Genomic DNA, 21,763 nt, shown 5'->3' with positions numbered 1-21,763 from the left:
GGGTAGAGGAAAAGGAGTTAACACTATCAAAAAAACAGTCAAAGGATATATTCCATGCGACAACCCCTCTCTGGGTCAGTAATCAAAGAGCCTGAAACTTCAACACTGACACTGGAGAGCGATGTCCACTTGGAACAAAAATACATACACACAGTATTTCCAGATGCAGCTCTCTGCACCAAGCACAAATACCCTTAACAGCACACAGGGAACACACACAGTCTGGGAACTGGATTTCACTCTCTCTCTCCCCGGGGCCCCAGTGAGACTCCCCACCACACAGCTGTAGAGTTGAGTCGTCAGCTGAGTAACCAAGCCATGTCCTCCAGCACCTTCTCTGTCCTTTGCTCCAAGCAGATGACACACACACTCTGAGATTTGATTCACACACACACACACACACACACACACACACACACACACACACACACACACACACACCTAGGAAAGGCTGGCACACATTTAACAACTACGGCCCTTTCTACACAGACTATAAGGTAGTTACTGCCATCAGACACTCCAAAACCAGCTACTCTATGGCTCTTACAAGGGTACCCAATTATACTGAGTGAAATTACTATTAATACAAATGATAGTGTTTGACCAATGCAGTAAGGCTTTCAGGAGTGGCCACAGTATCACTAAATAAATAATAAGTACTCTCAAATTTTAAAATATTCTCTAAAGGACCAGCCACAATGAAAACTTGAAATATATTTAACAATAAATAATACAAAAAATGAAAATATTAAACACCTATTTACAATAAACACCAGAGCTTCAAAACCAGGAAATATAAAATAACGCAGATGACTAGATTCACACAGCTATAGAAAAACAGTACTTAACAAATCTCACTATATTTTTCTGACTGATCGAAAGAATTACTATTCCCTGATCACTTACTAGAGCAAGGCAAGATGAAGTAGGTGAGGGATCCTTCCATGTCAGGTTTTGAAAACAGAGTGCCCTGAGACTTCAGTTTCATCTAGTATTAAAATATCATTTTTGCCCTGGATTACAAAATGACATAACATCCATCTGGTCATCTGACTTCTGGTTCCCATACTACCCCCTTTCCTAGCAACTGGCCCAGAATCTTACACTTATGTGTCAATAATACACACAGAGTTATGCTAAGATCTGTTGCAGCTTCCGGAATTCATAAAACAATAAAAAACTTCCACTCGTCCTACATGAGCTAATAAACCATTCTCTGGCTGCAATCAGAACTTTAAGATAAAAATCTTTATGCCCTAAATTAAGTTAATTTCATGCAATTTTTCTAAGTTAGCTAGAGCTGAGCTTAACCTCTTGTCTTCCAGTATCCTCTGTTACAATGTATTCATTTTCACAGTTACAACAGTGCAGTCTGATATACATGTATATTTATCTGCTATCCAGCAGGAGACACTGTTGACATATTGTTAACACCAGCACCTTTACAAATCAGTTTGATAGAGAAATGACATATAATTCTTTACAAAACTTGAGCTAGCTATACTGGCATATGTTACACATCCACTGCCCTACTTCTCCAGGCATAGCTGGCAATACTTCACATCATCACACTCCATGGAACACAAGACCAGGCAGCTGTCCAGAATGGTGGCAAACTAGATCTGGGGTAATTCTGGTGGAGCAGGGGGGTTATAGGTACAGGAGATGGAGCCTGGCAGATCGAAGTCTATGGGAGGTGACCGGCATTAGATAAGAGTTGGATCCAACAACCCATGGGTTGAACCCAGACGGAAAACACAGCATCAGTTCAAACTTTTCCTTTTTGTGACTGGAAGAAGGTTCTACCAACAGACAGAGTTTACTCCATGGTCAAGACAAAAATTGTGTTTATTTCAAAGTGAAACTTAGCAGCAATAGTTGATGCAAAAGGGAAGTAGCGAAACTGCAACTTGTTCTCATAAAAAGAACACTAAAAAGTACTTTGAATGGTAATCATGTAAAATTTCAAGACCTGCTAGACAGAGTCCTGTAAGTCATAGACTGAATGGCAGAAAGAACAGATTTACATATTCTAAGTCCGACATGCCATTTCTCAGAATATTCCTTATGGTAATCTTGGAGTTTGTATATACATAAGTTCTGGGGTGCAGGAAGCCTTGAAGAAACTTTAAGGATTAGAGCGATTTGCTCTTCTCTGGGTTTGTGGTCTTTTTTTTTTTTTCTGGGACTTGGCATGTCGAGTGCCAGTATTTCAACAGTGAGCCCTTTAAACACTTTCTCAAGCCCAAAAAGTAAAATAAACATTGTTACTCCACAGAAAAAGTAGCTTTAAACAACTTGACAACTTTTTTCAACAAAAGTAAAAAGTGTGATCCTGTTTAAAAATACAAATAAATCACAAGACAGTAAAGGAAAACATTTTTTTCTTAGATAAAAGTATTTGTTTCTGTCTAAATTTAAACAAGTAAAACAGTAATGTGGGAGGTTTTCTTCCAGAAGGGAACTTATATGCCCAGTAATGAAACAGCATTAGCTGACGGTCAATCCTTGAAAACATGCAGAAAAGCTCTGAATGGCTTGGCACCCAAGCCTGTCTTTTTAGTCAGTACAGTTCGTGCTAACAGTTTTGGGCAAGTGGAAGGTGCCCTGAAGCTTTGGAAGCTATGCAGCATATAACGCATAAAAGCCTAGGGTACTACAGCAGTAATCAATATTAACTAACATACCAAATCAGATTGCAAAGATTACTCGGTTAGTACCTTTTGGAAATTCAGATCACCTGGCCTTCCAATTTTCTGTTCTTGTTAGTAGGATTGTACACCAATACACCAGGCATGCTTATGACAAAGCTAAGTTTTATAATTGTGAATTTTTACATAACATCAATTCCTCGGACTCAAGAATGGAATTTTTTTGAAGACACCTGTCCTGAACATGTGAATAATTGAAGGACGTTGAATACAAAGACTTAAAGGTGCTTTAGTCCCCTCTGGTGACCACAAATGCACTGTCAGGGGAAAAAAAGAAAACAGAAGATCTCTAAAAGGTTTACTATCATGTATTATGGTATAAGCAAAAAATTAAGAGGCTCGCTGAGGAAAGCAAAAAAAAAATCTTTTCGAGTCAAGAGACTCCAATTTTTTGAGCAATCTTTGCAATCTGACTTGGTATGAGGATTCATAAGGCATTTGTGGTTTCACTTGGTCCCATTGTTTACAAAGGTATAACTTTATATCCAGGCTTTGAGCTAGCTAATTTATTTACTTATCATTTTATGGGCAACACTACTAAGGAAATAAAGTCCTTTCACCAGAAAGCACAGGTTGGTAAAGGAGATAAATATTACTTGTCCTGTAAAATAAGGGGAATTGTTACTCAATTCTTTTTCAAAACTGAAGGTTAATTCTAGTCCTAGCACAAATAACATACCAGTCTGCTTTTATCTGACCATGAACAAACAGATGACTACCAACCCAACCACATTATTTAATCAACTCTTATCATGTGGTATGGCACCCAAGAGCAGTTAGTTGGTTAATATAATACCTATACACAATGCTAACATCATTAATAGGTTTCATAGGTTCATAGGTAGGTAATAGGCTATCTGCCCGAAGGCATTTATAAAAGACTAGCTGGAATGTGTTGTTTTTTGCCACCCCTTAGATTAGTTCCCTGTGCCTCTGTCCAGCAGAGCCATTGAAGTGATCCCTGGGGAAAACTTTCTGTTTCCCATCCACTCGTCAAGGTTTCTCTTGAAGAGGGTTAGCAAGGAGCTCTGCCTAATGTACACTGGAATCTTGTTCCCAGAGCATGGGAAGTCTTTGGGACAGGAATCTATCTCTCCAGCACGTCCTATTTATTGTTGTAGTGAGGTTTAGATCCCTGGAGCGTGTGGCTCGAGGGGATATGGTTTTCTTTAGGTGGAGCATGTCCATCAATTCTGGGTTGGACATGGCCTTGTATGTCAGGCAGAGATCACCTCTGAGTAGGCAGTATGCAACCGGTTGCAGTCGACAACTGCACCTCTCTTTGGAACTTTCACTCTTGGCAGATTTTCAGATTTCTACGGGTTATAGGCCAATTAGTGCAACATCACTTACTCAGAAATGTTTGCAAGATGCCTTATAAAAATGAATATGTAAAACAGTTTGGGCCCTTTTAAAGGGTTAAAATGAAATTATATGTGTCCAAGAAGGTTAGTATATGTGTTTGTAACAGTACAAGCAGAAACATGGAAAAGTACAGAATGTTAAGTTTCATTTCCTGAGTCTGATGTAGCATTCTTTCTAAATCAAATGACAAAAAGAAACGTATTCCATACTAAGCTAGAAATGTAGATAAGAAGTTGCAGATCTATTTTTTACTAAACTGGACGTATTTCTACTAGATATTTAGCAATGATCTGAAGAAGAAACTGTATTATGAAGTGTATTAGTTAGCATTTTTCTATTGGATGATTGCAGTGGTAGTATTGAAAGTTTATTACTTTGTTAAATTTTCCTATAAAAAGAGCATGCATTCTTTTGTTCATGGAGACATGACTTCCTAAATACTGTCTCAGACATGTGCATTATTTAGAAAATCACTTAATGGGCCCCTTTGACAGTTTTCTGTAGTTTCAGTTCACAACTGCACCTCTCTTTGGAACTTTCATTCTTGGCAGACTTTCAGGTTTCTACGGGTTAAGTGTGGGTTTTGTATGCATATGGGTTAGTATGTAAGTGGGTATCTTTTATTTTATTTTTTGTATTAAAATTGTAAGTTTTCTTTACAATGGAAGCGAATATGGGCACTTTATAAGTCCCAGGGCGTGGTACTCCTGTAAGACATACGTTTCAAAACTGTAACTTAGATAAATGGCATGAGCTCACTAAAAATGATTGTAAATTGACATTTCCAACTGCAGATAGTTTTGATAAAAATATTCTGTTAAACTTATACAAATGACCTATAGAAAAAGGTAATAAAGTCCCTGCCAGCTGCTAGTCATCCTTTAATGCATGGCAGGTAGAATCTAAAGATAGAGAAAAAGATTCTATAGTTCGCAGTTTGAAACATAACGCAGCTAAACTTAAAACACAGTTAGAAGTGGAAAATAAGATGGTTAATTGTCTACACCATTCTGATTGTCAGGTGGTTATGGGCTCTATCTGCTTAGGGAAGCACAGAAATGACAACTGAGCCGCTGCAAGTCATCTGATGGTGACTGCTAATTTTTGCCCAACACACCACTGCCATCCTTAAATGCATCACTATCTCTCCTGACCTGCAAGACTCTATCTCTTCTTCCACCTCAGAGTTTATTACTCTACCTCCTTCTCAAGGAAGGCAACCTTCTGAGTTGTCCACTTCCACTAGTCAAACAACTCAACCTTCTTAGCTGCATCCCTCCTCTAGCCAATCTAAAACTTCTTCCTCTTATTCTGTTTCAAATTGTACCTGGTCTAAATTACCTCAAATGTTTATTAACTTTCCAAGGCGACATACAAATGAGGTATTTATTTCTCTTTGTAGATTACAAAACCTATTTTCACATAAATTTGTTTCTAAATTCCCAGTAATTATAGATGGGTATGGTTATTTTGATCCTGATAAATTTAATCCATATAAAGATGATTCTGACTTCTCCTCAGACAAGAGGGAGATAGTACAGTTACTCCAACTGCCCACCTACATCCTCTGCAACAAGTCCAAAACCCAGCATATGGCAGAGATGAAGCAGCACCTTCCAGTATAAAAATGATCCGCCCTTGGTCTGCTGTTGATTTCCAAACTATTCTGGACTTTCTTCCATCACTCAGAACAAATCCAGCAAAATATGCAAAAATCTTAAAAGGGCATATTCTGCTGAAAAATCCTACTTTAGAGGATCTTACAGCAGTGACGAACACATCCATTCCACCTAATCTATTTAAATGCATTTGCGATTATGCTAATATACCAGACACTATTCTACAGTATACGGATGTAGATGCTTTTCAGGCAGCTAGGACTCATTTATTACAAGCTATTATTGCATTATGTCTACCAGTACCTAATTGGCCCCGGATAAAAGCAGTCACAGAGAAAGGACGAGTCAAGTGAATCTTATTTACAGTGATGACAGACCCCTCTGAAGCCTTCTCAGGTTATACATAACCTACCAAAGGTCTGGCAGCAAGTAGTCTCTCAACTGCTTTTGTCAATGGTTTATTTGCCCCCCATTCAAGATCAGCTAAAAACGGTTTAACCTGGCCAAGTTGGGGACTTCATGAACTTGGTAATCAGGTTCAATAATTAGCAGACACCTTTATTTGTGAAAAATGGGAGCAACAAGAAAAAATTATTAAGCTTACAGCTCCAACAGTTTACCAGAAAGAGAGGGAAAAATAGAGGTGGAAGAGGGGGATGGAATAGATTTAGATTTTCTCAGAATCGAGGACCATTTCCTCAGAATTTTAATAATACCCAAAATTCCCAAGGACAGGGACAGAAATCAAATTCAAATCTATGTTTTAACTGTGGACAAAAAGGTCATTATTAGACACCCTCCCTTGAATCCAGAGTCTCTTATCCCTACTGATGAAGGTGAACTTCATGATTGTATTTTTGTTAACAATGTGCTTCCTCCTAGATCTGATCTCAGAGATACTCCTCTGTAGAACCCTGACTTAATTTTGTTCGTCAATGGATCATGCATCAGAAGAGAAGGAGGACAACTGATAGACGCGTTTGTGGTCTGTAATACTGATCAAGTATTACTGACTGGGCAATTGCAGGGGAAATGATTCAGCTCAAGTACCTGAATTACTAGCTATTATTGAAGCTTGTAAGCTAGCACAAGGAAGGGCTGTTACAGTGTAGACAGATTCAAGATACATCTGTGGAGTGGCTCATGACTTTGGAAACCTTTGGAGAGAAAGAGGTTATTTAACCTCTGCAGAGAAAAAAATAAAAAATGCAGTCTTTGTAAATGAACTGTTAGACGCCCTACTTCTCCCCAGGGAAATAGCTGTTGTTAAATGTGCCACTCATAGGTCAGACACCTCATTTGAATCAGTAGAAAATACCTCTACAATCCTGTTCAGGCTTCTTTTTTGCAGCCTCTTCAATTTGAAAATGTACCTGTAAATTTGCAGAAAGTGTTGTCTTTTCAGAACCAAGCTGACGACTTTGAAAGGGTAAGGTGGATCAATGATGGCTGCTGTCATTCCCTATATTCACTTTGGCACCATCCAGATGGAAGGTTAGTAGCACTGCTAAACTTTTTACCGTAAATAGCACAGGCTTACTATCTGCCTTCTCATATGGGAAAAATACTTTAATAAGACAGATTTTAACTGACTGGTATGCCCCTTATGCTTCAGAAGTTGTTCAGCATCTTGAACAAACATGTAATTTAATGTTTCTAAATCTATGTCAGTTCCTACACAGCATATTAAAAAGCCATGGGGACGTTTTTGTTGAATGCAGTGTGACTTTATAGAACTACCAATGTGTGCAAGGTTTAAATATGTACTAGTTTTGATTGCTGTGTTCTCTGGTTGGGTAGAAGCATACCCATGCATCAAAAACGATGCAGCCTCAGTGGCCAAGAAGATTTTGTATGAGTTTATACCCTGATTATGGGTACTATGTTGTATTCAGTCAGACAGAGGTACTCATTTTACAAGTCAGATTACTCAACAAATTTGTAAAGGTCTAAACATTCAGATGCAACAGCACTGTCCACGGAGACTTCAGACATGGTTGAAAAAATGAATCAAACTTTGAAAACCAAGTTAGCAAAATTTACTGCAGAAATTGGTCTAAAAATGGACAGAGTCCTTGCACTTAGTTTTATTTACTATCTGCAGTGCAATGCAATCAGTGCACCTAGAAAGTTCTCCCATCATGAAATTATATGAGACGCCCTATGAGAATGCCAGCCACACCCCTACCCGCAAATCTTGATCTGCAGGTAGTTGATGAAACAATGCTTACTTATTGCAAACAACTTATTTCTGTTCTGCAGCATCTTCATTCACAGGTTATGTCCGTCCAGCTCCAGTCTGATCCTGACTCAACACATGAAGTCAAACCAGGAGATTGGATATTTGCTCGTTCCTACTCCAGACAACACACCCTCTAACCTCGATGGAAAGGTCCATTCCTGGTGCTCCTCATCACAACTACAGCTGTTAGACTCAAAGGATCTCTAGCATGGATCCATATCTCCCATGTCCAAAAAGCAGTGGCAAATGAGGGAAGCCAACCAATTCCCTTTGACCTCCACTCTGCAGCCTTATCTGACCATGAACCGGTTTCCTCTCATACCAGAAGAAAAAGCAGAGAGACTAGGAAGGGAACCAATGACTGATACTGTGAAAACATCAGAAGGGGGCATTTTCCCTGAGTCAGGCAATCAAGCGCTGCTTAAGGGAGCTAAACTACAACAGCAACTTTTATGGAATGTGTTTGGAGTACAGCAATGAGCTATTCATTTCAAAACAAAATTGTGCTTGGGCATTTTTGAAAACTCACTCCAACCCTGCTCAGCTCACCATTCATGGCTGATTGTTGCCATGACTGCAAATGTTATGTTTGGTCTTCTACTACATTTTCTGATCCCTGTTGAAATTAAGTACTGCTCAATTTCTTAACAGAAAAATAAAACAATTGTTAAAGTCTAGACAGAAATCAGCAGATTGGCATCCAAATTTCAATACATTTCATGCCACTTTGAATACTTATGCTAACACTCTAAATGTTAGTTAACTTTTGGGTATGTGCCCAGTTATCTACTGCCTATGATGGAGGTATCACAATGTTTCCAGTACCTGTAAATGAAGCTGATATGGGTGACAGCTTTTTCTTCAGTGGTAACAGGTAAAAATTCTTTGTGGCATAATGTCACATTGTTTAATAAAATTGCTGCACTCAGACTTTCAGTGATATCAAGGGATATACTTACCAAGTGAAAAATGGGACTGTGGAGGTTGGACAGAGCAAATGTAATATTACTCAAAGAATACATAGTGTAAGTGCAGTAATAGGTATGGTCATGCTGAAAGACTTTTATTTGTGGCAGTCTAGCATATCCCTGGGTTGGTCCTGGTGTTGTTATATCAGGAGAGTTATTCCGGCCTTTTGACATGTAGATGCCTTGCCCAGTGGTAAAATTTATAATACATGAGATACTCGGACTGCAGAAAATCCGACTGGAAAGGTTGATGCTTCACGGATTTATCCTCATGATTTAGAACAAGCAGCTTTCAAACGACTTTTTCATATGGAACTTGTGATGATGTTATTTTTGGGGCTGGTATATTACCTGCTTATGGAACTGTAAAATCAACTGGGGAGCTCAGAAAGATCTCTAAGCTATTAGCAGTGTTAAGCAAAGCAATGTTTGAAACTGCTAATTTGATTACTCTAGAGTTGAGTGTCGTGCGTGCAGTAGTACTCCAAATTCGAATGGCACAATTTCACACTTGCATCAAAGGGAGGTATGTGTGTACTTGTGCATGAAGAATGCTGTTAGTTTACTCCAGATAGCAAGCATGCAATATGTAGTCATTTGGAAATCATCCAAAAAGTGGCTGAACTGTCAGATACCAAAGAAGTGAATAGTTCACAATGGGCTTAGCTAACTACTTTGTTTTCAGGATGTGGTGGCAGTTTGTTGAAATTTAGGTTCCCTATTATATGATCAAAGACGCACTCTTTCGAATGCATCTTGATCGAACTTGAAAGCATAAAACAGCAAAATACCGAAACGGCACATAAGCAAATTATTTCCCTGGGGAAAAAAATCGATGTTCTAAGTGTTCGGGATTGTAAGCTTTCACTTACATGGGGTCGATAAACCAGTGTTCGCTTTTTTAAGCATTCTCTGATTTAATACAGACCCGAAATTTGTTACGCTTACTGCTATTATTACTACAACTGTCTTTTTTGCTTTTATTTTTATGCAAAGCTTTAATAACCAAACTCAATGCATCTTGATCAATGTTAAAAATTTGCATGTTACTGATTTTGAAAAGCTGACATTTACAGATCACGCCAATATAAACCCCTCTAATCCACCTCTCCACTTCTCTTATTACTCTCCACTGTAACCAACTCATTTTTTCTCCCTTAACCACTGCTTCATTTCCTTATCTTAACTTTCGATCCCCTTCCAGAGTCCAATTTCCCTCTCCAATATCCATCTTACTATGCCTCCTTACTCACATAACATTACACTATTCTCCCCTCACAATAAATTTTCACATAATCCTGACAGGACCTAGCAGCTGTATGTTCCACAAATGTCCTTGCTAAGTACTCTGACAAAATGTTTTTGTATTCTGAAATGTTTCAGTCTACCTAACTGCCATGTCAATATGTACACCATGATTTTTACAAATTGTTTATTCTTATGTGAATATGTCTTTTTTTCTGTACATACTATTGTGTGTTTTGTTTTTGCAATATCGTATTCATTTAAATTGTAATTATTGTAAGTGTAAAATTTGGAGCTTTTCTATTGGCCCAGTAGACTACCCTGGTCATCAAACTTAAATAAATGTCAATGAAAGTCAAATATCAAGTGAAAATAAAAAATTAGTTTTCGAACATTTCGGAAAAATATACAAAAAATGCAGTATTTGCTAGATAACCGACACTTTATTCCAAGGTACACAAACCTCCAGTAAGCGCTTTCATCTCCCAAAACAATCACAACAAGAGACTTCTTCAGACTGAGGTATCCATAACATAACACACTTTAAATATCCCAGTCTAGTCACATGATCAATCACGATTCCTATACCAAATATATAAAATATCACATTTTTATTGAAAACAAATTACTAACTTAAATAAACCTGCGCTACCCTTAATGTCTTTACCCCTTTCTTTTTAAATACATGGTAAATTCTTCTCTGTTATTTAATCCAGGTGGAAAACATGCATTTAGTCGAACTTGCCAGCAATATTCAAGCCAGCCTAGCTCTTCTTCTACATCAATAATTTTAGTAATATTAACCAGGGAGTCTAGTACTAAGAATTTATAATTTATTACCTTACACTTGCTACCCTTGTAATGTTTACACATAGCATTTTTAATATCTCCTATTTGAATGGCAAATTTATGTTTATATATCCTTCTGTTTAGTTCCCTAATGATTCTAGCGACATAGAAGCTTTTACAATCTATACAAATTATAAGGTAAATCACATTTTTGACTTACAATTAAATATACCAGGTATTCTCACTTCACTAGTCCCTATTACTACCTCACTCCCCTCAGTATATAACAAATTACACGTTACAATTATAACATTTAACCATACCACTTCTTATAACATTTAACCATACCACTTCTTTGTTCTGTTTGATAATTTTTGCTTAGTTTCCCTTGAAAATAATTTTTAAAACTTTTAGCTTTCTTTTGTACAAATTTTGGACTTGTTCCTATTTTACTAATTAACTCATTATTAGCTTTAAATAGTCCCCAATTCTTCAAAATATTTTTATAGCCTGAGAATCTACACTATTCTGTATTGCCATTGCTCTTTTATATTCATAGCGTCTTTTATTATTTTCAACATCTCCTGTACCCATTCTTTCTTCCATCTGTTCTTGAAGTAAGTTATCCAGCAACTACTGCATTTTTGTGTACTTTTCAGTTTGCTGTTTTTGCTACTTTGAAGGGAGTTTTTGGTGTTTAATGGCTTTTGAATGGACACCCGCAATTTTCCAGGTACCAGTTCTACTACGCTACCAGAAAGGTGTGTGTTAAACGATACACCATCTGGTTCTTTCATCATTAGTAATGAAGGAACTGTGAATTTGTTGAGTAAAGGGAGATGTGACAATACTATGTCCAGTGAAGAAGTCTTGCAAGGGTGTTTGGCGCCACCAGTGAATCCTTTTATGCGTGGTGATGAACAACAGTCTGCTATTCAAATGAAAGTGAACCATGGAGAACTGTTTATAGAATTAGAAAACGGTTTGTCCAAGCTAAAAATCTACAGTGGGACAATACTTTTTTGAGAATTGTCTAAGGGCAAATCGAGTGCTGAAGGGATTGAGAATTAATAAATTACCTGCAGGCAATGACCTACTCAAGAACTTGGTTGACGAGTGGCTTGAAATTAATCAAAAAGCAGGACTGCAATATCTAGAAGTCTTACCAAGCCACAATAGACAAAAAATATCAGAACTGTTGGATAGTATATGTGATCATTTTGTCTTGTTAAAAGAAAACACCTCCACTGATAATTTCAACACTAAAAAGTACAGTATTCAAGAGCATTTAATTAAACTAATGAGCCATTAAGTAAAAGAAAACAAAAGAGGTTTGAGCATGACCAGCGAGATTATGAAGGGGGCGTGGCTTCTACATATGGGCTGAAACTTTCAAAAGAAGTGCCAGGAAAGCATGGAGATGATGAAATCACTGCAGCGACCACAGAGGCAAATGCCGTGAGGTGCTCGGAGTGTCTGAATGGAAAGAACTCATCAGTTATGGTGGAAAATAATTAAAAAAAAAAAACATTCAAACAACATTCTGGAATAAGAGGAGTTGTAGAAGCATCACCGAGTGTATAGCCGATGACAAATAGCAGTAATAAAAATGCTGAGACTACAGAAGTGGAAGCTCCTGCTGTGGTTAAACCCAAAAAAGTAAAACAAAAAACAGTAGAGGTTTATCAGAGAGTAAATGGTGAGGAAAGAACTTGGGCCCAGGTAACAGCCAGTGGGAGAATGAATAATTCATCCCACAACAAAGGATTCTAAAAAAACGGTTTTGTCAAAGGGAAACAATACAAAATGAACTGGAGGAAGATAAAGCAAGCATGGAGGACATAGGTACTGTAAACTTTAAAGTTATAAATTTAAGCAAACATGTTTTAACGGAAGAAGAATGTAAAGTATTAAGTAAGGGATGGAATTTTGCACCATCCCAAAGGGTGACCAAACTTAATGCTATAAATGAATTAAGGGACTATGTGAGACTGTTGAATTTGACTGTTCTGTTTGACAAAAGTGAAGCATGAAAATGTGAATTTTACAAACCTAGTAGCTTTAATCCACCCTTATTAAAGGGGTTAGAAATGTTTTTAAATATCTGTGAAATACAAATTACTGAAATTTTAGATAAGAAAACTGACTATAAATATTATAATATGTCTAGAAATGAAAAAGATTGTTTTGATGGATTAATGAAGAAGGATGACATTTTATGTATGAAAGCTGATAAAGGAGGGGTTCACTAGTATTGCTTGAGAGGGAGGATTATGAGAGTAAAATGAATGAGCTATTATTAGATGATAAATTTTACAAAAAAATTAGTATTTAAGAAGTGAAGAAAGGTTATGCTATGACTGATTCCCTGCATAGAAGACTGTTTTTTAGCTGGTAGAATTGATGATAACATAAGAAAGTTTTTGACTAATACTAACCCTAAAATTAGCATAATTTATGGAATTCCTAAAGTCCATAAACATTTGAATGACCCCCCACTAAAACCCATTGTAGCACGTGCTAATAGTAAAACAGAAGGCTATCAGTTGTTGTTGACAGACATCTGCAAAACGCAATTTAATCTAATTCTACATATAGTAAGGGCAGCTTTGACTTCATTAGGAAAATAGAAGAAATTACTGTGGATGCTTTAGATATATTAGTGTCATTAGATGTCAAGTCCCTTTATACCATGATTCCAAATAAGGAAGGAATGGAGATGGTTAGGCTTGAATTATTAAGAACTAGAATGTTTACAAATAGTACTGTGGAGTTGCTAATGGAAATTATAGAACTGGTTTTACGCTACAATTTTTTTATCATTTTATGAAGACATTTATGTGCAAGTTAATGATGTAGTGATGGGTGCTTCATTAGCCCCAAGCTATGCTAATGTTTTTATGCATGGGTGGGAAGCAGCTAATATAATGGAGAGTAAATATAATAAATGTATCATGAAAATGGTGCGTTTTACTGGCGATGTGTTCCTTGTGTGGAAAGATTCACTTACTGAGCTGGAAGAATTTATTTATTATATTAATAGTGTGTGTACCTATTTGAAAATTCACTCATGAATATAATTATAGTGAAATAAATTATTTGGATTTAACTATTTTAAAAGAAAATAAGAAATTAGTAGCTAAAGTATATAAAAAAGAAGTTCAGAATAATAGTTACTTACATTTTTCCAGTATGCACCCTAAAAAGACTAAGTTGAATATGGTTAAAGAACAGTTAAAAAGAATTAATAGCCGAAGAAAGATGAGGATTTTTGTGAAGAAGCCAACTCTTTTTGTAATAAAATAGTAAAAAGAGGTTACCTTCATAGAGAAGTAAATAAATTTCTTCAAGAACTGATGGAAGAAAGAATGGGTACAGGAGATGTTACTGAAATTAATAAAAGGCACTATGAATATAAAAGAGCGATGGCAAAACAGAATAGTGTAGATTCTCAGGCTATAAGAAATGTTATGAAGAATTGGGGACTATTTAAAGCTAATAATGAATTAATTAGTAAAATAGGAATGAGTCCAAAATGCCCGCTTAGTTTCCCTTGAAAATAATTTTTAAAACTTTTAGCTTTCTTTTGTAGAAGTTTTGGACTCGTTCCTATTTTACTAATTAATTCATTATTAGCTTCAAATAGTCCCGAATTCTTCATAACATTTTTATAGCCTGAGAATCCACACTATTCTGTTTTGCCGTCACTCTTTTATATTGGGTACAGGATGTTTTGACACCGGACAGTTTTACCCCAATGAAATGGGAAAGCAAGAAAAAATAAGCCACAGATATTTTGACATAAAGAAAAAATGTTATATACTAGCTCATGCATCCACATAGTTACTGAGAAAATGTCAAAGATTGCCTCAAAAAAAAAAAAAAAGAAAAAATAAGTAATGAGGATCTATAACTGCTTTGCAAAATACAACCATGATTAGACAAACTTTTGGAGATGTGACAAAAGAAAGTCCTATAACTGTAAAATGAATAAAAAATTGATTTCATTAATATAAAAAAAATTACTTATAGTAGATAATAGATTAGTTATATCAACATAATATAAAAAATATATATTTAATTGATGGAAAACATGTTATAAAGCAGCAGTAGTCATAATATGTTAAAACGTAACACTGATTATATGTTAAAGATGTAAATGGTACATTTATACTAACCAATGTAATAAATAAAATAAAAATATTAATAAAAAATATATTTACAATGAAAAATTAACAGTGTTATTATTGAATAATTGATTAATAACTTAATGATAAAGTACTTTAGAGAATTTATTTGGGGTCAAATAGTCTGAGGTCGAACTGTCCACTAAAAATCACATATACACTACATATAAATTTATACATGAAATTGTATAGAAATGCATTGGGGTCGAACCATCCGGGGTTGAATAGTCCTGCTTCCAAACTAAGCAAAAATGATCAAACAGAACAAATAAGTGGTATGGTTAAATGGTATAATTGTAACATGTGTAATTTGTTATATACTGAGGGGAGTGAGATAGTAATAGAAAGTGAGAATACCTGGTATATTTAACTGAAAGTGTAAAAATGTAATTTGTATAGAATGTAAAAGCTTCAATGTAGCTAGAACCACTAGGGAACTAAATAGAAGGATATATGAACATAAATATGCCATTCAAATAGGAGATATTAAAAATGCTGTATGTAAACATTACAAGGGTGGCAAGCGTAAGGTGAATTATAAATTCTTAGTACTAGACTCCCTAGTTAATATTACTAAAATTATTAATATAGAAGAAGAGCTAAGCTGGCTTGAATATTGCTGGCAAGTTAGACTAAATGCATGTTTTCCACCTAGATTAAATAAAAGAGAAGCATTTACTATGTATTTAAAAAGAAAGGGGTTAAGACATTAAGGGTAGTGTAGGTTTATTTAAGTTAGCCATTTTATGATGTTTTTAATAAAAATATATTTTATAAATGTGGTATAGGAATCATGTGATTGATTCATGTGACAAAATGGGAAATTTAAAGTGTGTCATGTTACGGATACCTCGGTCAGAAGAAGTCTCGTGTTGTGATTGTTTTGGGAGATGAAAGCGCTTACTGGAGGTTTGTGTACCTTGGAATAAATTGTCGGTTATCCAGCAACTACTGCATTTTTTGTGTACTTTTCAGTTTGCTGTTTTTGCTACTTTGAAGAGAGACATTTTGGAAAAATGTGTGACAATATATTTTAAATATAAAAGCTGTTTTACGATACAAGTGTGAGGCTTTCTCAGCATCAAATGAAAGATTGTAAAGGGTTAAAATGAAATTGCATGTGTCCGGGAAGGTTAGCGTATATGTTTGCAACATTACAAGTGGAAACATGGAAAAGTATAGAATGTTAAGTTGCATTTCCTGAGTCTGAGGCAGCATTCTTTCTAAATCACAGGATAAAAAGAAACTTATTCCATACTACGCCAGAAATATAGAAAAGAAGTTGCAGATTTATTTTTTTACTAAACTTGACATATTTCTATTAGATATTTAGTAATGGTCGGAAAATGAACTGTATTAGTTAGCATTTTTCTATTGGATGTTAGCAGCGGTATGATTAATAAAGTTTATAACTTTGTTAAAGTTTTCCTATAAAAAGATCATGAATTCTTTTGTTTGGGAAAGTATGACTTCTTGAGTGCTGTCTCCCACAAGTATGTGTTATTTGTTTTACTAAATTGTATTTTATTTAATTTATATTTGTTTACCGGGGAGGTCCGACTAGATAGAGCTGTCCGTTTTCAGTGGAGGCCCGAGCAGAAAAGCTCCAGAACAATTGCTAACATATTATACACAAGACATTTACATGAGCATTGTGGTTTACACATACAGTTATTAAATATAACAGATAACATATGATTGCATAAGATATTTACATATGCATAGTGGTTTAGACATACAATTAAAAGTGCATCATGTAGTAACATATGATTGTTGTTCAAACAGCATGTTTAGTAAAGATAATCTTGAAGATGTACTGAAGATAAGACAAGAAAGGAAAAACTGAAAAAAAATACTAGCCAGATAATCTTGAAGATGCAAGGAAGATAAGAGAAGAAAGGAAAAACTAAAAATACTAGCCAGTTTGTCAAAGAAGGAGAATATAGACAATTTCATATGAGGTTCATTGACATTTTAATGACTGAAGTTTATTTTATTATGGATAAACCTTAACACCATTTAATGCATTCTTCTCATCATGGTTTGTAAAAGCTAGGTCCATGTTTATTAACAAGATGTACTTTTACAACCTCAGTTTAGCTATGGACTCTGGTGCTGGAGTTGTTGTACCATATTTAGATCTTTCAAAGGCATATGACAGTTTGCTACACTCTGTCACTACTGATTCATTGTTGATATCAGCAAAGCACTATGTTGTCAGGTGGATCCAAAACTGGCTAACAGATACATATTAACGGATAAAGATTAATGACGTCTAACCAGGCTGGGAGGCTGTTTGGCCCAGGGTACCTCAAGGATCAGTGCTGGGCCCAATATGTTCTTTTGCTTATGTTTCATCATCAGACTGCTGTTGGGTGTCTGTATACACCAATAACATAACAATATGACCAGTGAGGCTGATATATGCAAACTCAAACAATATTTGACAAAAAAAAAAAAAAAAAAGTATTTAACTGGTTGACTGATAATGCACTGACTATAAATTATGATAAATGTGGTACTTCGTGTTTTGTAAACCTATGTTTTGGCATGTTTTGTTCAGGAAATAGATTTTAACATCCAAAATAACTACAATGATCTGGGAATTATTATACGTAATTAACTGAAATTTAGAACTAATGTGTTAATAATTAAAGCAAAGGCAATGAAGGTGGTTGGACTAATCCTTTACAACTTCTCATGAAGAGAATCTGGATTTCTGACCAAAATATTTGTGACACATATAAGGCCACTTATAGCAGAGTATAACTCACTGTTTTGTGATTAGAAGTATACAGTGTGAATATTCAGAGCAGATTACCCATAATAAACATCTTTCTTACAATACAAGACTTCACAGCATTGGACTTTTCATATTAATTACAGGCAAACAACAGGGAAATTTTGTTTGGCATTTCAGGAAGTTCATGATGAAGAAATGCATAATTTAATGGATGCTGAGTTGCCAGAACCCAAATTTAATTCCAGGGGCGCCATTACACATTTAAGATTGGTATATGCAGAGCTACTTTAAGATCAAGATATATATTAGTCTGTATGATGCGACAGTGGAATAAACTGCATCAATATATTCAAGGAGCTGCTTCAGTGGCAAATTTAAAAGCCTTTTAGATGTGGCAGACAGTACTCACTAACTCTGGAATCTGCATTCCGGATGACCTTCTTGGCCCATATGCAGTTTTTACAAATTAGGATAAAACTGTGAAAAAGAATGGATCACCTGCACATACTAATGAAATAACAATGGCATAACACGGCTATCTGGTATCAAGAGGCAGTTAAGTAAAGTCTTAAAGCCTGTGGATATTAGTCCAAGAAGCATTATCATACTGAAAAAGTGTCTTCAAATAAAATCTGAAGCTCTCTGTCATGTTGTCACATTCCTGATTTGTGGGAGGAGGGTTTCAGCTGTCAGTCATATATATATATATATATATATATATATATATATATATATATATATATATATGGGACCATATGATCAAAGTTTTGTAATCCTGAACATTTAATAAAAAACAACAAAAACAAATTAAAACACATATATGCAGGGGGCAAGCCCCCCCCCTGCACTCCCCACACCCCCCACTATTAAAATATACCAACTCCGACATCGCACTACAGCGAGGAAAAGGGAATATTCCTGTTCCGCACTGTATGCAGATCTCTGTTTAAATGTTCGAAGTTTTAGAACTTCAATCATATGGTTTCGGCCATATGAAATTTGAAGTTCTGAACTTCGATCATTAAGCTAGGATATATATATATATATATATATATATATATATATATATATATATATTTTTTTTTTTTCCCACCATTCCAACCCAGAAAGGCACAAGTGGAGGTCTGCAAAAGGAAATGGAAGATAAGAAGTGGAACACACAGGTGCATGAAAACAGTAAGCAATCAAAATAAATAAATACATATGTACAAAGCTGTAAACTAGAAAAGTCCAATTCATGAACTGTGTACTTGTTTGTTAAAGCAATGATAAATAAATGCATAACACCAAAGAATGAAACAAAGGAGAGACAAACAACACATATCAGATGATGAAGGTTTAAGGTAAAAAAAATATACAGAAGACAGAAATCTAAATAAAAGCTGATGAAGACAATCAAAGGTAAACAAATCGCCACCCACAGGTAAAATTGCAAACACCAGTCGACAGACCACTATACCCAAATACAGACAAAATGCTGCCAGGAAACCAACAAAGCACAGATACCTATGTTATTTCAAAACCAGTTATAGTTTTTAATATATCTGATTTGACAGAAAATACATATATCTGAAAAAACAGAAGAGTGAAAACATAGACTTGATTACCTTTTCTGCAGTAGCCTTTTCAGTAGGAGGGATCATTTCTGGTGAGATAACCCTGGGTGGCTCAATTCCGAGTTTTAACTTCTGATTTATAAGATATAGTGCAAGAGCAAACCGTTCTTTGGAAAGTTTTCCACATTTTTGTGTGTCACACAGTGACCTAAAAATGCAACATTAAATTAGCAAAATTGCTTAATATATAACAAGAGGCTTAAACCACAGAAAAGCATTTAAGCAATTTAATTTTAATTCTGTTTCTTTATTTTTCTCATTTACATGTGGTATTTAACAAAGAATTAAATTACTAAAAATGCAAAGTACAAACTACGTACATATTTTTTTTAGACAGCATATTATGTATAAGTCAAAACTAATGCTAATTTTCCTTCATTTGCTTACAGTATTAAAATCCAAATGCTGTACAAATAAATATAAATAAAATGACAAAATCAACAAATGTGACAAATTCAAAATTAGTTGTAAATCATACTTACATTAAAATTACAATGTTTAACCTAGTTATACAACCTGAAAGAAAGCTATGCATTTAAAAAGTTCAGGTTATATCTGCCTTTAATTCAGAAAAAGAACAGAAGGTCAATATAACCTGAATTAACTTTCATTCAGAATATATCAAAGGTTGCATGATGGATAATTAGTTCAGTATCTACACTGTGTCTGGTAATGAGCAAATTTTTTTCTGCTCTGAATATATTTTCATTTTGCCTCATATACTGCTTCCTGCATCTTGGTACCTATCCACGGCAGACATAATCAAATCTTTCTCTTTTCTAAAGTGAGTGTATGCTATGTTAAGGTCCTCAGATTGTTTAGTGTAAGCATAGCAATTAAAAGTAGTACAATTAAAATCTGCATTGGTGTCCTAGTTTAAATACTATGCTAGGCCTAGTATGTTTTACACATGCATGACTACTGTAGTAGTAACAATATGTTGACTTAAAGATGGGCAAATTACTGACAAACTTCAGAAAAAACTCAAATTATTTAGTTAAGAAACACTAAAACGTAGAATTTTAAGGACCTCTGATTACTTGCATAGTGGATTATAATCAGGTTTCATATGTTCAAGAAATGGATGCCAGAAATCCTCCTCGACAGCTAAACCAAGGAGGTGAATTGTGGCATATAATAAAGGGCTATGATCACAGACTGTCAAATTCTTTATAGTGCATCAAGCTTTATCTGCCCTATGTATTTACCATTTGCAAGAAATGTAAGACAGAAAGTGTTTTACTGGTTTTCTAAACCTTTGAAAGCTGGTAAAGAACTAGTGTTATCACACAGATGGCAGACTGAAACACAGTACCCTTCTGTCAGCTAATGGCTTTGAAATCTGTTAGACACTTCATTCTGTGAAGACAGTTTACAGAATGCTTACTAAAATGAAAAGTAAATTTAAAAAACAAATGAGTGGTACTGTGCAGATAATCAAAAATTCTTGTACTAAAGACTGAATGATTCGATAAAATAAAAAAAATAATCGTAGGGGCACATGGCACACCTTTCAACTGTTGAAAAATCTCTCCTTCAAATTATATAAATTTGTTTTCCAAAATCAAAGTGGTACAATCTATAATCAAGTTAATACAATTTGCTTTCAAAAAATCATACCCTACCAAACTATCATGAAATAATGAAAGGCCGTCATGCTTTGATATATAGGTACACAGATCAATGATATCCACAGTTAAAAAAACACAAATTTCTCTCCCATAATTCCTCATTAAGCCTACCCAGAATGTCCCAGGAATCTTTAATTATGTGTGTCTGTTTCTTAAATATTGGTTTAAGTAAACTATCTACAAATACAGCCAAAGGGTAGGTTAAGAACACCATGCTGTAACTATGGGTCTAAAAGGAGGGACTGGGAAAGCATTTGTGTATTTTTGGTATACCAATAATTGTAGGGATGAAAGGATCAGAATTCATTTAAAATTATACATTTCTATTATCTTTCTATATTACATGCAACTCATTTCTTGAGACTTGTATACAAGTCTCACTCTCATACAGAATATCTAGCATAACCCTCAAGTAATTAATTACACAGAAAATAACCATGCCACCCCCCCTTTACTAGGATTCATGATACATATTGACCTGTCTGCCATAAGGGAACCTAAAATTTCCTTTTCCTGTTTATTAAGATTGTATTTAAAACATCTCTTCCTTGTGTTTGCCAGTTTATAAATATCCTCTTCACATGCCTTCTCAAAAGTTTGCATATGAGGGTGCAACAGTGAATTAAACAGACTCGTTTTCCTATAAA

The 21,763-nt window shown here is 35.2% G+C and overlaps 1 protein-coding gene across 2 annotated transcripts in view; it reads right to left on the bottom strand.

Annotated features, from left to right (window-relative positions):
• EPS15 (epidermal growth factor receptor pathway substrate 15) overlaps window positions 1–21,763 on the bottom strand; it is a 2,462,763-nt gene that overhangs the window by 1,157,836 nt on the left and 1,283,164 nt on the right. For both annotated transcript variants that reach the window (XM_044086083.1, XM_044086082.1), the window contains exon 11: window positions 19,477–19,633. In XM_044086083.1, the coding sequence (XP_043942018.1) occupies window positions 19,477–19,633 (157 nt within the window). The remainder of the gene's footprint in view (window positions 1–19,476; window positions 19,634–21,763) is intronic.

Source organism: Protopterus annectens, chromosome 10.part0, assembly GCF_019279795.1.
Source record: "Protopterus annectens isolate FY-2018-M chromosome 10.part0, PAN1.0, whole genome shotgun sequence".
NCBI lineage: Eukaryota > Metazoa > Chordata > Ceratodontiformes > Protopteridae > Protopterus > Protopterus annectens.
The sequence above is the reverse complement of the archived record's forward strand: the minus strand, read 5'-3'. Positions and strand labels throughout refer to the sequence as shown.